The sequence below is a fragment of the Astatotilapia calliptera genome, chromosome 7 (genome assembly GCF_900246225.1).
Source record: "Astatotilapia calliptera chromosome 7, fAstCal1.2, whole genome shotgun sequence".
Classification (NCBI taxonomy): Eukaryota; Metazoa; Chordata; class Actinopteri; order Cichliformes; family Cichlidae; genus Astatotilapia; species Astatotilapia calliptera.
The window spans coordinates 58,775,887-58,792,511 of record NC_039308.1 but is presented as its reverse complement, the minus strand read 5'-3'; the positions used below and the strand labels follow the sequence as shown (position 1 = coordinate 58,792,511).

General features: G+C 40.6%; 1 protein-coding gene across 9 annotated transcripts in view; it reads left to right on the top strand.

Moving 5' to 3' along the window:
* shank3a (SH3 and multiple ankyrin repeat domains 3a) overlaps positions 1-16,625 on the top strand; it is a 165,340-nt gene that overhangs the window by 92,415 nt on the left and 56,300 nt on the right. For 6 of the 9 annotated variants that reach the window (XR_003272963.1, XR_003272964.1, XM_026176168.1 and 3 more), the window contains exons 12-15: positions 4,976-5,157; positions 5,608-5,631; positions 7,016-7,018; positions 8,557-8,628. Coding sequence is in view for 7 of the 9 variants with exons in the window: in XM_026176168.1 (XP_026031953.1) it covers positions 4,976-5,157; positions 5,608-5,631; positions 7,016-7,018; positions 8,557-8,628 (281 nt within the window). In the remaining 2 variants the exon portion in view is untranslated. The remainder of the gene's footprint in view (positions 1-4,975; positions 5,158-5,607; positions 5,632-7,015; positions 7,019-8,556; positions 8,629-16,625) is intronic. The other 3 variants (XM_026176172.1, XM_026176171.1, XM_026176169.1) reach the window with 2 other exon arrangements.

Below are 16,625 nucleotides of genomic sequence, written 5' to 3'. Positions count from 1 at the left end.
GCCCCAGGGTCTTCTCCTGTTTTATGTCCCCTCAAGGTTTTTATGCCAAATCCTTTCTGCATACATTAGTCCTTCATCTTGTCCCTGAGGGTCCAAAAACCTGTGAAGCAAACATAACTTTACTGCCTTGTTTTCTGTCAGTTTCCAGAGCTCATGACTACAGGTGATAGCTGAAATTCTGATCAGGTCCCTTTTCACAGTACAACACCTGTATCGCTGCAGGTGCCACATCGATAAGCGCTGGCAATCTTTGTTGCTGTTTTAGGCTGACTCGTGAGCAAGGCCACGGGATACATACAAATCTGTCATTTCAGTTAGGAATAAATTGTTTATCAAACTCTTTTAGCTATGATCAAGGACTTTCATGGCTCAGTGAAAGGCCTCGGTTCTCCATATTCCCTTTGCACCTTTATAGGAACATGTTGAGGTGTTCTTATAGAAAACGTCCTCTACAAATAGAGCACATCACCTATCTACAGGCTTATGGCCCATTGCCAAGCATAATGTGAAGGAGTTCACATGTGATGTAAGTTACTATAAATCACACCTCCCATACTTTATTTCATATCTTGGGTAAATTTTATATTACAGTGAAAAGTGAATAGCGATTATTTTATGAAAAGACGCAAGACTCTCGTTATAAGGGGTTTGTTTAGCTGAGCTCCTCCCACATATGAGATTGAGGCGCAGTTTAGAGTTATGTGTTAATCACACCAGTTGACTCTTGCTTCTAATTTAGTTTAATGTTAAAGACCCTGCAGAGCATAAGCTGTCTGTGTACAAACAGATTTGCTGTCTAAGACCTTAATATGTTCTGCCCAGTGAGCACAGTCCAAATTCTGCTTTGGCCTTGATAGCCATTAACACTCCCATGTTGCCCAGGAAAGAATGAGAGAGCATATAGCATGTCCATTCATGTGCAGTAAAGCAAAGGACAGACTGATGATCATTACGATGCAAAGTGTGATGCTGATTATGACTGTGTTTATAATGAGCTCATCTCACCTTAGAGAGCTGTGCTATTTGAGGAAAAAGCCATTTACCTGAGAAGACAAGGCAGTCATGTGAGAAAATGCTACACTGAGGCGGCTTAGTTTTGATGGCATCTGTAAAAATGGCATTTGCAGTTGCATCTTTGGACTTATGCTGGGATTTCACGCACAGAGACAAACTGAAAGAGCTAGATTTATTAACAAGCTGTTCAAATATTAATCTGTTTTTTTAGCTGTCTTTGCAAAAAAACAAAACAAAATCAATCCTAATTAGGAATCTGATAACTGACATGGAAATGTTTGCACTTACCATATGCAGAGCTTATTCAATTTTTTCCTCGTACACTGAAAATTAAAATGACTTTTTTGTAAAACCTATACACTTTTTCCCCAAAGGGTTTTATCCCCTAAACTGGAGTGTAATCACTGGGATAACATTTATTTTTGGATCTTATATTATCTGACATCGCCTTTTTTACTGTATTTGCACATGGAATAAAATCATACTAAGTGTCAAGGTCAGTGTGATCTGTGTAAACTGAATTATTGCTACAGCTGCAGTGCACTTTTTTTTAATCAGGATGGAGCTTTATATAAATCAAATCAAATATTTTATGACAAATTTACAGTTTCAGTTCATGTTTTTGACTCTTCGGGATTCTTTTTTTTTACCTGAATTTTCTTCTTCTCAAATTGATAGTTGCCATCGTAACGGAGACAAATCCTGGTGTCCTAGGAAACGATGAGTATCCATCATACTGTAGATTGCATTAGGAGTTTGTGCACAAGTGCATGCTTAAGGGTAGATGTAATGGGTCCTACATTTGTATTTTTCTGAAGCTACGCTCAATATTGCAGCAAAACAAGAGAAAAGAAAAAAAGCGCAGTGAATGTTTTTGATGATATGGACTCTATAAAGCTCCAGAGAAAGGCAAGGACCCAGCTGCCTTTGCTGAGTGCTGCCACTCAACACCGCATGATAAATCAATTAGAAATCCCTTTAACATTTTTAAATAGTCAACTTTTTGTTGTCCGTCCATCTCAGACTAATTTTAGAAAGCTTATTGATACCCTCTTCCAGGAAGCTGTTAAACAATATTATAACCACGGAGAACACAAAACAATCTAGGATATACCCGAAGCAACCAGTTAACTAACTCTTGCAATGGAAATTGCTTTCTATTGAGAAATGTTGATATACAACATTGACAACGACATCGAGAAAGTAGAAAATGTAATAAAAGCCATTTAGGCTCGTCTTGAGTCAGGCAAATCAAAGCTTGGAATAATTTATTACAGCAGAAGAGTATAATTACAATTTGGAGTTTGGGCTCCAAGCTCGTCACTTCCCACAAACTTAATACGCAAACAAATTGGGAAGTGATGAGTAAAAATCCCCCCGGTGCCTACAGGTGGATGGTGGTGTGCTGGAGGGGAATAAATAATGCAGCGGAGCCACGAAGCAGGGGAGCAACACCAATGACGTGGCAGAGAGGGAAACATGGGAACTTTGCAGCTTAATTAGACCACTAAATTTAGAGGGCGTGTTTGATAAATTAGGTGAGGAAAAGTGACACAAAGTGAGTCTTATGTGTGCAGTTCAGCTGTAGTTGTCTGCTTGACTTAGCTCATCCACTTTGCTTTTGCTTTTTTTGCTTTTTTTCTTTCAGGTTTATGATCATTAAGATTTTTATCTGAATTTTTCTAAGTGCCGTTTAAACCTCATCCTTGGCAACTAAAGCAATTTATTACAGGCAAGGAGAGGGCAAAAACAGCTCCAACATCTCCCTTCTGTCTGACACATACAGTAGATAATATGTGTCACCCAGGTCCGGTCAGCTTAATTGCAAGGACCAGCAAAGGTTAGGCTGTGTACACAACCTCACAGTAAGTGTAGTGGATGGGAGGAGGTATATATGAGTTATTGAAATGGATGAAATGGTCCTTTAAGGGGGTTTTTTCCACATCTGTGTCATTCTGACATAGCCTCAACTCCTTGCTTCTCCAATTGTGCACGCTTCCTCCGCTGTGCACGCTGCTGATGTTCAGTGCTCGGGCTCTGACATTAAAATGCGGCAGCCATTCTGGGCCTCAGTCCCGGCGGTAATTGGAAAGCCGTCAGCGAGCTGTTGTTTCGATAGAGAGGGAAGCAGAGAAAGAGAGGCTGGGTCAGATGAGGAGAGCAAGAAAAGCAATAGAGAGTGTGGGCGAGAAAGAGACAAATAATGCTTGAAATCAGGGAAAGAGTAGACCGAAGGATTTAGAAATAAGAGGAAAAGGCACATGAGGTTGGTGAAGGATCGAATGAAGGCTTTAAAGTGACTGATACAATATGCTGAGGGAGAAATGGCAAAAGAGTGAAAGAGAGTGAAAGTGATGAAGAGGTTTAGAGATTTCTTGTCTTTTAAGTAAACGTTGCAGAGAGTAGCATCAAGGTCCAAGTTCAGGGCATAAGAAAACCACTTGTTACAGTAAAAATACAGTCTCCTGTCTATATGTGAAACAGAAACAAGAACATCTCAGATTGGTGAAATGCCATTTTAAGCATTTGATTTTTATTAATCTCCTATTTGTGATTACTATAGATGTATTGCTTTTTGTTTTTTGACCTATGGTGAAGCTCTGATCAGACAAGAGGCAGAGTGACGCTGAATGCAACTTACAGAGCGGTGGCAAAGAAGTGATGAATGAAGACTAGGCGGAGCTCTGCTGCTGCTGTATTAGAATTCACCGCCAGAGAGAGAGAGAGCAAAGATGGAAAAGGAAAGAGAGAGAACGAAGACGCAGCAGAGAGAAATGTTGAGGAGAAAAGGGATAACAGGGTGAAATGAAGGCGAGAGAATGGGAGAGAGAGGGAAAGGATTTGAGACGAGGGAAAAGAGGGAGGAGCGACAATTAAACCAAATCGGCTGGAGCTTTTTGACCCCCACCCCACTGCACACAAGCACACACACACACACACATACACATACTATCACTGCCTGCCTCAGGGAGCCATGGTGCGTGCACGTTCGCAGGCAGACAGGCAGGAGATCAATCGTGCTCTGGGACGAGTGTGTATGTCTGTAAGCGACGTGTTAGCAACATGCTGGTGGCGGCATGTGCCGTGCTAGTGAAGGTGCAGTGTTAGCGGGAGCAGAGGGGGCTGTCTGTGTATGTGCCTATGCACACAGCTAGAATGCACATAGAGGGCTTGTGGTGTGTGAATGTGAGCGAGCCGTCAAAGGGGAGGGGAGCCACGGAGCAAAGCAGCAGCAGCAGTAGCAGCAGCATTGCCAGAGTGTGTGCGAGCGTGTGTGAGAGAGCGTGTATGTGTGAGGGGTGGAGGGGAGAGGAGAGGCAGACGCGGCGGGACTCCCGGGAGAGGGAACGGGAGTTGGGGAGCAAACCCAGCCTCTCTCCTCCACAGCAGGACAACCAGGACTCAAGGACGAGGCAAGATCTGTAACCCAGCCTGGAGCATCTGGAATTGGGGACGTATGGGGGATTTCTGTCCCTTTCTGTAGGGGACTTCTGCTGGACACCCAACTCAGGATGTGTTGGACTAAGGGGAGGGGGCTTCCAGACGGATCTGGCAGAACCACACAGAAAAGGAAGCAGTGCAGTTCCTCTAACCGTTATGTTTCTGCTTCTACCTCGATTAGGATGCGAGGGAGAGGGGAGAGATAGAAGGAGGAGGTAAAAGAGAGCAAGGAGGATACTGTCTATTGCTATTAAGGAGGGAAGAGAGGGAATAAGAAGAAGGGAAAGGTGAGGTAGTGGCTGTGAGGGGTGTGCTCTCCACTGATGACTCTCCCATGGAACACTAACTATTGACCCTTCATTGGCAGGTGCTGGAACTTGTTTATGAATCCCTCCCTGGCCACCATAACAACCAGGGGGTGTCACCAGGTTTCTGTCCCGCTGACGAACATGTCGGTGACCACAGGCTTCAGTTACCAGCTCCCTGGAATCACCACAGTGACATATGTATTTGTTTACAGCCCTGGCTCTGTGCAGAGAGACCCAAGCCCACCTCATCACACGCCTCCAGCACTGTCAGGCTCCCGCGGGCCCAAACGGAAACTCTACAGTGCCGTCCCAGGACGTACCTTCATTGTGGTCAAGCCCTACACGCCACAGGGGGAAGGAGAGATCCAACTCAACCGTGGAGAACGGGTCAAAGGTAGGATGGCTACTACATGTTTGACTAGCTCCCTAAACCTACTAAAGTAGGTAGTAATAACACTACTGTTGTTAACATGTTGTATTTCATAGCATGACAGTAACTTTCCATCATCACCAATGTTTACGATGTGCTGCAAAGTCCAGAACTACATGTGGCTTGCATGAGTATCAAAGTTGGGTTTCTTGCAGTGTAAGAAAAATCAAACATTCCTATGCTCTCATACTTCTCAGAAGCAGACCAAACCATTACTTCACTACGATTTTTTGTTGCATAGCAGTTATGTAATCTTTCTGTCTGGGAGTCATTTCGCTGATGTTTGAGTTTGACATTTGATTTATCATTTCATTAACCTCTTAAATGTGCTGTTTTCTGCTTTACACAGAGGTGCAGTGGTTTTCCTTTCATGTGTTTGTGTGTGCTTTTGTCTCCATTTATGCTTCACTCAAGACTATGACTGTAATGACGTAGAAGGTAAACGCAATAATATTCTTCTCACCCTGTACCTCTCCCGCACACCACAGTGTGTCAACCCTACACCTACAGTGAAGCAAGTAGCTCTTGGCCCTGTTTGAATCCACTTGTGATGTGTGTACAATCTCAGTACAAATTTGTGATTACTTCAAGGAGAGGGCATGCAAATTCAAACAGGTCCCGTGTGCTATTGGTTGCTGGTTTGCATACATATATTGTGTTCTTCCTCCTCTCTTAGAGTGCTTCTCCCTGAACACACAACTGCTTTTCTCCCTTCTCTTATCGCCTGTCCACAGACACCCAGCACCGCATTGACCCCACATCCCTACATCCTGCCACTTCACATACATCACCATGGATCAAACCCACATTAGCTTAATGGAAACAGTTCCCTCATGTCCTTAGAAAGACCAGAGAGAGTAGGGCAACACTCATGCGGAGACCTCTTATGTTGCTCTCAGATCTACAGAGGCACAGGAAGTACAGATTAAGGGTCAATTTGGCATTTCAATTTGGATTTTGTGCAAACAACCAAAGCACACAAATGTCCCCACACATGATCGACATGCACAAACACACACACATACACACACCATACCTTTTCCCTCTTATTCCTTTCTTAAAAACTTTCAGTAGCGTGTCACTCAAACACTACTCTAAACCTAGTGCCACGATGCCTTCACTGTCCTTACACATACAGAAGTATTCACCAAAATGTTTTCTGTCTTCTGTCTTCCCTGACAAACTTTTTTTTCAGCAGACCTCCTCCTGTGTGTTTTGACGCCTCCTTTTCATAGTATCATGTCTGTTTTGTGGAAATACTGCTGTTGTTTAAAGCTATCAGAGTGCTGTTTTTCCTGTAGAAAACCAAGTGATACAGCATTTTATGAAACAGTGATGCATACTGAGGTTGACACAAATGTTATTGTGAATGTGATGACTCAACAGCAGCCTAGTATGCTTCCATCCACTGAATGGATCTGCTGTCACTAGCTTTTCTGTCTGTGAAACCAAATCCATAACCCTGCCACTAATGTGAAAACCCACTGCTTTGTCGTTATTTCATGTTAGCCATGCAGGAAACGAGCTTATCGTTGCATAGCTGCCAGCACCCCGGCCCGGCCAAGTTAACCATCTGGCTCCCTTATGCAACAGTGACCATCATAACCATAACTATGTTGCGTTTACTGCCTTTATGTAGTCTCAGGATATAAAATGAGAAATATGTCACTGATGTCAGCTGGTTATTGAAAGGCTTAAGGTCCTGGCCGTTCAGGTTTAATGAGTTTTGTTTTTTGTGGTTTCTTTCTTTTGTGTATAGAACACTTATCTTGTTAATCAAGGTTTCATGTAATTAAGTGTAATTCACTTTTTTATTTATCAGATGGTCAGAAAATTCAAAAAGCTTTTTATCAAATAAAGTAACACAGAGTAAGTCTGCACTCTACTATCGTGCCACCCCACAATGCCCATTCTGAGCCTGGAAAAACCCTGTTTAGTAAAAAAAATAGAAAGAAAAATCTGTTTAGTGTTTTTACAATCTTAAAAAGAATGACCAGCTCTCTTGGCACAAAGGGAGGCTCAGCTTGAGAAGCCGTTTTCTTTAGGGATGTATGACCTTTGGTTTGATACATAATGGATCTCATCTAATCTGCATTCATAAATGAATGAGCTGCTAATAGTAGTAGGGCTCTTTAACAGTGGGAGACAGGAAGACGTAAAACAAGTAAAAGAGATCGTGGAACATAGGAGGATCTTTTTTCTTTATCTTTTCTTGTCTGATTATCATGACAGATCAAAAACACATTTAGGGATGCAAGAGTAGTTTCTCTATGTGTGCTTACATGAATTTGCATGCATGCCAAGCAAAAATCATCAGTATTATTTGTTTCCCAAAGCTGAATAAGCTACTTCGTTGGACCTCTAACATGAAGATGATTCATTTGTGTTTAGATAATTAGCTCCCGCCCCCAATATCCAACCAAAGCTAATCTCTGTCCTCCTGTTAATGTCCACACATCCTTGCTAATCACCTGCTATACCAGAGGAGCATCCCTATTGTGAGATCAGACTGGGTAAATCTTACTAAATGATTTCTGTGTTTCTGTGTTTCTGTGTGAGTAAGTCTCTGGCTAGAGTCCATGGTTACATGAGCGAGCACAAGCTTACACATGTAACTTTCATTAGCTCACCTGTAAGACTGGCAGCCTGTTGAGGCATAGATTGTTGTATGTTGTACAAGAAAGAGTTTAAAACATCATGTGATCATTGAAGATCTTTACTGATTAGACTCATAGTGTTGTTCTACACAGTAGAATGTAGCATGTAGTATTCCCATTCCATTATGTCTATGATTTTCTCATTTTCTGTTACAATATAATGCATCTAATCCAAAAAAAACTGAGAATAGTATCAACAGTGTATCCATTTCTTGTGTCCTGTCACTTTTAGTGAACAATGATTATCTGGATTCAGATGGTAAATACAACAGATCTGTATTGCAACACATCCCATAGCCTGTAGTTAAACGTAGAACCCATAGTTCAAGTAGGAACCATATGATGTCTCTTATATGTATCCACAGTTAATTATTATTGGGGGTTTTTTTTGCTGCAAGATATTAATTGGAAATTCTTTGAAATAAATTTAAAAATCGAATAAAAGCAAACTATTTAAACAGCTTCATTTGGCAGTTGAAGAGGGCTTGCAGCAAAAAGTGAAGAGTCATCCTTAATTACTTTTTAAATATTTTTTTTTCAGACAGTTTGCAAATTAAAACGCAACAAAAATTTTACAATTTGTGTTGTGCTTGTTAGGATAAACCATACAAGTTAGCTGTTATTGTTTGTGCATTTGCTTGTGCCATTTAAAGTTCTAAAGTTACACGTTTATCAGCTCTTTATTGATTTCTGTGGTGGTTTATAGCAGACAGTCCATGCTGTGAGGATGCTGATGATTACTCTCTTGACAATGATGATGAATATGATGAACATGAAGGTAAAATGATATATTATTGTTTGAAAGAAGGATGACAAAGTGCTTGAACAGCTAAACCATTAACAAGACAAAATTGTGTGCCATTATTTCATGAAAAACAAATAGTTTGACTGCTGGAGGACTGTATTCTGTATCTGTTTTCCTCAGTGAGTGGGGATCTTCAGGCTTTTCTTTAAATCTAATATTGCAGTGTTGATTTGTGGTGTTGTCTAATTATAAAAGAATGTCCAATATTGTAATAATGTGAAAATTTAAAGTCATTCCACTTTTTCATCCTTCATCAGTAGATGAGTCAGTTTCAGTGACTGAACTAAACAACACTGTAGTCACATTATCATGTACTTTATCATAACCAGTTTCTCTTTGCTTGGAAAAGTTCCCGTTCTTCACTATGTGCTTGTCAGTCTTTTAGTCTGTTGTCTGCAGTCAATGTCTCTAGACAGCCTTGTTCTAGACAAGCAGTCCCTCTGTCCTGCATTTAGCAGGGTCATCCACATCCAGGTCTCCAAGCAGACTGTTAGTGTTAGGTAATGAGTACTGTTCATCTTTTGTCACTCTCTGACTGGTACTGGTATCATGTTGTATTTGAAGGTGTGTTTTTGATTGTGCATCTCTGTGCTCAGGCCCGTAATGGTGGTTCAAGGAAATTAATCTTTACAAGACAATCAAGTATTGTAGTCAGCCTGCGTGTGTTGATCCCTACATTACTTTAAAGGCTCCTAAGACCCTCTCGCATCCCTGTTTAAACTCATTCCCTCGCTCACCCCAGTGTTTGTTTCTGCTCTTTCCCTCCATTGATGTAATCTGATCTTATCATCTGGATGGACATCTCTTGAAGGCCACTTATAGTCACTATGGTAACAAATGAGGACACAACCAGGTCAAGCATTTTGCCAAGCATGTATCCTCACACACATGCACACACACACCCACACATGCACACACCAGTATAAACACACACATTATATAGACTTGCTTAAACTCATTTCACGTAGAACACACATTTAAAGTAATGGATGTGTGTGTGTCATCGTGCTGTCTCCCTACCATCCTACCTCCACAGGGAGCATTAACCGAACGTTCAGGACATTCTTCTCCTCAACAAGGTGACACACTTAAGAGCATGCTTCCGTAACAGTGTATTACATCTCTTGCACACACACACGCGCACCTGTGTGCACACACACCACATACACCTTCTCCAAACGCCATTATAAATCTTGCAGACAGCCATGAAAATGAAACCAGTGCAAGTAATGTTGAGATTAGACATTCACAAACATGATTAATGGGGTTTGGCCGCACCCAATGTGTGCAGAATATTAACACTGCTGTGGGCAATGGAGGATACCTGGACCAGCTATTGGGGCAAAAATACAAAAATACACACCCATATACTGGGGTTTAATGGATTACCCCGTGTCTACTTTTACACTACCTCAGAAGGCATCTGTTACTGCAGTCGGGTTCTTTGGGAACACACACAGTAGCTTAGCCTTTATCTAAAGTACACATGCTTAACAAGGCCATTGAACTGCAAAAATTTCCAGTTGAACCCATGTTCTGAAGGCACGCTGCTGTTGTACTTATTGCTTTCCAACAATAGCTATCAATGCGTTATTGTGTACATGCGTTTTTGTCAGGGCCAAGAAACAGCGTATTACAAATGAAACATTTAACAGTGCATTATGTTTTTAAATAACACAGCTTGCCTGTATTAACACTAAAATGCATATGGATCTGTCAGTTACCAAGCAACAGGTGCTAAGTGCACTTTACAGCTCTGGCAGGTCATTTAAGACAAAAATAAAAATGATGAAATAGTGGCTTTAGCTAGTTTCTGAAAAATCTGATTTGGTTCCAAAAACCAATATTCTTTTACATGCATTTCATTTTTAATTTTTAAGCTTTATAGTCAGATTCCTCCATTGTCTTGTCTGCAAATCAAGTTGGATAAAAGCCTCTTTGCTAAGTGTTGAATTTAGACTAAATATCATTGTTAGCTTCCAACAGTGAGCTGAGGGTGAATTAATTATCCTTCTTCTCAGTCTGGTAGTGGCATTAAGTGAACCCTCTGTGTGCTTATGTTTTGTGTGTGTGACTGAGCCTGCCTGGGTGGGTGTGTGTGTGTGCGTGCGTGCGTGCGTGTGCATGCATGTATGCACATCTTCTTATGCATTAGCAAGTGTGAGCATTTCTCCGTTGTTTTCATCACAAAGTGTGCATGGTGTACACATGTATTTCACGTTAGTGTGTGTGTGTGTGTGTGTGTGTGTGCGCGCGCGATTGCCTCTGTGCAGCATAGTGTAAGTAATTGCCTCCCACAAGTTAGATAAACAGCATCCTTCAAGTATTCAGCAGCCAGCTGTCCTAATATCCGAGGCACATATGGGCAAAATGTCTCTCCCTCTCTGTCTCGATCTCTCCGCATCTTTTTTCTTTTTCTGTTTTTATTCTTCTTGCATACCTGCATAGCACCCTGTAAAAATATGTCCATTGTCACATTATGGTGACGCTTGCTTCTTTACGTCAGTGAGATTCAAAGTAACAACAAGGAGACCATAGCTAAGAGATCAGGCTTTAAACAATTATTCTACAGTATTAAGAAGTGATTATCTTGATTACCTGAAGCTAATCTGAGGATCGTGTTTGGCAACCAAAGAGCAACAAATTCTCTTATGACTGGGATGCTTCACGTGACAAGTGTTTTGAAAGTTAATTCCAAATGCATCTATCATTGCAAATGGTAGATGCATTTAATTAGTCAGTGTCAATTAGTTTTTTTTCCTCGTGCTAAAAGTTTGAGATCCCCTGCCTTAAATAATTAAAGATTAACTACAACATCAAGAGAAACCAGAGTCACATGACCTCTGTTTACCAAGGATTTTACTCTCAGATAGAAACTGAAAAGACAGAAGTGAAGTAAACATTTATACAAAGATAAACTATGATGAAACACTTTTTTCTATGTGGTATTTTTTCCATATTTGTGAGCTGTTACAAAAAAGCATTTTCACTAAATGTGCTTAGAGAAATGATCTCTGATTAAAGGCAATTTCTACCAGCAAGTTACACCTTTTATTTAATAAAATGTTGATCTACTTAACAGAGTGAAACTTAAAAATATTTGCTTGCGTGATTCTACAAGGAGAGCCTGAGAGATCATACAGATATTTAATAAAATATTGCAAAAGTGTTTGAGGGATAAGGGACTTGGAGTCTGTGCCCAGTGTCTCTCAGGAGCAATTAATGTTATCACAAAATGGACCTGAAGCTAGTCAGTGTATTAACAGATTTCACTTGTTGGTCATTCATAATGTTCCAAGCTGTGCATCTGCGCTATTGATACTGGACAGGGTCACAAGCCTGAGGCAAGGACATTGCTGTCCAATCAGAGTAGCAGTAGGGTGCAAAGTCCTGCCCACGCACCTACCTGCTCCCTGCTGAACACACCACCTGTCCTCATATTCCACTCTCATCCTTTTTATTTATTTATTTATTTATTTTCCGGTTAGTTTGTTTGTTTTCCAAATATCCCCATATGGTGCACCCTGGCTGACAGGATCGTCCCACACTTGCCCTCTAACTGAAATTAAAACCCATGCTTGCCTAACATACATCTAACTTAGTGAGATGTAGCCTGATACAAAATGCTAATTAGAGACACAGCAGAAACAGCAGTTGCAGAGTTAATCAGCGTATGAATAAACATGAGCAGGAACACTGCTGCATAAACAGGAGCCATTGACTGATGCAGATACATATTCAACAGAAACATTGTTATGCTTCTGACTAACAATCACTCTATCATGTACAGTGTGGCACACAGTTTAAGTTGAACAGACTGCGGATGTTTGTTACGAACAGGAGTTTCCTGTTCTGTAAATTATCAACCTACTTAGCAGTCGCGAGCATGGAAATGTGCATATAAAGGTCATGTCCTAACCTGCTGGTGTCAGCTAGGGTGGCTTTTAGCAAATTTCAAAAAGCCCTGTGTCTTGACCTCTTCTTGATCAGCTCTGTTTTCTAATGCATGCAGTTACCCTGAAACTTAAAACAATTTTGCAAGAATTAACTATATTTAAGGCATTAAACTAGCAATTAGACTTTAGTCATAGCATAAATGTATACTAAACAACCACAGCACTAAACCCACAGACAGGTGAAGCGAATAACATTGATGTTCTGCTGGGAAACCTTGGATTTTGGCAGTTAGTTGGATGTTATTGATGCATACCACCCACCTAAGTGTTGCTGGAGACCAAATACCTCCTACTGACACAGGAAACCCACAGTGGTACCATCCCAAAGCATTAGCGCTGTCGCAATGAATGGCATATGGTTTTATTCGTTTTTTATCGATAGATGATGATACTGGCAATTTTCTTTGTCGTCGTGGCAGCAATATCCTACTGTTATGGTCCTTCAAGGTTATTGTTATTACTAATGGCCTTAAATTCAACCTCATGTTCACTAGCCAGCCTGAATCACGTGCAGTTTTAGTCAGCACTGAGCATTTTTTTGGCATGTAATGAATTGTGTGCATGGGTGCAGCAATTTATTTATCACAATTGAACACTATCATTCATGTGAAACTGGTCAGTGACTAGTCGGTCAAACGAATAGCTATGTGATTGAAGACTCAGCAGCAAACAATCCATCGTTGATCTATTTAAAAAACAACAGGCAATCAATAGCTATTCTGCAGCTAATCAATCGCTGCTATATTCTGGTCCTGCTCATCAGTATGTCAAGTGATCCAGATATGTTTTTTTTCTTCAGTATCAATGTGTGTCTCTGTTTTCATTTTAGACTTCCTTTTATTTAATGACAAACAGTATTTTATTTAATATATTTTTCCTTCATTCCTTTAAAATCTAAGCTGGAATTTTATGTGGCTTTGCCCTGGAGGAAGGGAAAAATAGAACCCAAGAAAGACGGTAAATATTAAGGAAGCTGTTCCTTCTATTTTAATCTCCACCTGAGGGTTGATACAGAAGGAGTGAAAGAATGAATAAAAAGCAAATGAACATGAAAGAATAAGAATGTGATGTAGCTTCCCTTCAAGCCTGTGAGGAAGGTAGGGAGGGAGGAGTTGAGATAAGATGAGAAGTGAGAAGGGATCCCTCTGAGTCAGCCTTGGAGTTTTCCTCACTCCTCTCTTCCTGTTCCTCCTCCCACTATAATTTACGACACTCCCACCCTGTTACTTTTTCTCCAGCTTTCTTCCTTTGCTCCACTCCTTCTCCTGTCATTCACAAAAAGCATCCCCCTTCTGTCCATGTTTCTTTATATTTTTTCTTAAACTTGTCAAGTCTTTATTTCTTTCAGTTTCTCTCCCTCTCCATTCCCACCTCTCTCTCTTTCACTCTCAGTGGAATACTCATGAGCTGGAGACTGCACCACTCTCTCACCCTCTTCTAAGCAAAAGAAGTCCTGTGAGGATGAACAGGGCACAGCACATATTTGACTCTTAGCAGTGTGACCATTCCTCTTCCTTGTTATTTATTGGCCCTGTACTCCATTCTGTCTTGTATCTACTCTGGGGTCCACTTGCCCTTTTGCGCACCTCCTTCTTAATTGCTTGCCACCTCTATTCCTTTCTGTGTCCACCTTCATCTTTTTCAGTGTCCATAATTTTCTTCCCCAATCATTTCTTACATTTTTTCCTCTGAGTTTTTAGAAAAGCTACTTAATCTTCATCGTTCCAAGTGTCCTCCCTTCATGCAGTCCCCGTCTCACATATTGCAGGCAATAACTATGTCCCTGTTGCATTTCTATACAAAGTACATGGTCCTCTTTGCTCTTGAGTGTGTGTGTTTGTGAGTGTATGTGTGTGCGTGCACATGTGTTAGCATGTCTCTGGTTGTGTCCTCTTGTTTCATAAAGATGCAACTCTGCTCTCACTCTCTATTACAGAGAACTGAACTGAGGTTTAATAAAGACTGCAGGGATCCAAATCTAATAACAGCTGCACTCTGCTTATTGGAATGCTCTCATTCACCTTCACACACTTTGTTTAATGCACGGACACACTCGCACTCATACACATTGCTATGAAGGCTGAGATATAGTCATATCCTGACTCAGCCAGTTCCTATTTCACATCACATAACATTTATTTAGGCTTTCAGTAATGTTATCAGTGTAACATATCAGTGATGCTTAATGAAGAACAGTTGGATCTTCAGTCGGGGCTATGGGAGCTGTTTCAGTGGCCATATTACAAGTGGAGTTACATTGATGCATTCTGGTACAATACAATACAATGTACACTCACTGACCACTTTATTCAGCTTTTTCAATGTGATAATTGTACTTTTGTTTTCATTTCGTTTTATTGATATTTAGCTTCAAAGGAGCTAAATTTAAAAAAAATCCTTGAGGAATAGTTCTCCAGGCTTGCAATGTTTTGGGGGTTTTTTTTTGGACATTTGCTGCCTTTTCACGCATTTTCAGTCCAGTCCTTGTACCCGACCATTTTTAGACCATTTTGTTACGCCAATTAACAATGAGCTTAAAAAAAGGCACTTATCTCAAGATTGAACCAGAATGAACAAGTGTTGTGTTGACAGATAACAAGCAATTTAGTAAAGAATCAGTTTTAAATATTTAGATAATTTGTTACAAGCAGCCTGTTGCAAACATTTTCCATTGCTTTAGCTGAATCTTTGAGAAATGCCAACAATAACAGTGTTTGACAGGCATAAAATAGTATTTTTTGCACTAACAAAGTGATTCCCAAAGAGCTGTTAGCTGAAAATTTGGCACATCTTGGCATGGTGAATGGAGAACAAAAGGCAGCCAGCATCCAAAGAAGAGCTTTCAGTGTTCCTCAAAAAGCCTGGAGAACTATTCCCGATGACTACTTAAAGAAATTATAGGAAAACCTGCCTAAGAACGTACAGGTTCATGTTGAAGAATAAAGGTGATCATACCAAATATTGACTTTCAAGGTCATTAGAATTGTACAAGCTTTTATACTGTATTTCCATGTATTTTTGCATGTTTACGTAAATCACTACACCCATTCCCTTTTTTGTATTGGATTGCATGCGGTTTCATCAATGCACCAAATAAAGTGGCCAGGAAGCGTAAATACACTTAAGTCTATTTAGATCAAGTCTTCACATTTGATGCAATTAAAGCTGGACTATTGAAACTGCAAGTCACTTGAAGTTTTTGTCTCACACTCTAGTACCTCCGAACACTGGTGATCAGAATGTGCTTCTCTTAATGCCTAAGATTCACAGAGGAAACAGAATAAAGGAGCACAGCTCATAAAGTGAACAGCAGGGAGCAGCAACAGGATGGTGAAAAAAAAATTACAATAGCTTGTGTTTCATCAGAAAGCTCCTAGTTAGAACAGTTTAAATGTAACTGTTATCGACTGTGAAACAAGCTTCTACCAGGCAAAGTGTATTCACTCTGTCTCATGATATTTCTGTCTGTGTCCCTATGCTATTATGCAGCTGTGGCATGTGACAGCAGACATATGCAGACCATCATTTTTAATGTGACTCTTTTAGATATTTGACTGCCTTAATTTATGTTGGCCCAACAACCAGAGTTAATACATGGAGACTTTGAAAGTAAGAGTGAGTTACAGATCACTTTATAGCATACTTAAAAATAATTATTACTGCAACACTCCAAATAAATTCAGCAACAAATGCAATATTTAATAATGCCATCATACCATTTCATGGAAATCAAGGTGTACTTTGGCTTTGGCAAATCTTCTGCGGCGTTTCTGTCTGAATCAGTGTGAGTGCATCAGTGGCAGAAAGCCATCAGCCTCTCTCAGAACAGCTGCATCCTTTGTCTGCTTCTGTGGGCAAATACAAGAGTTTGACGCAGCACCCCGTTACCTGGGAAACATGTTTGTGTGTGTGTTTTTAAAAATCTACTCATTTCCTCATCATCTGCCATTCACTGATTCATGAAAGCGACTCTCAGTGGTTCGTGTGTGTGTGAGGAGGGGGTGGTTGGTATAA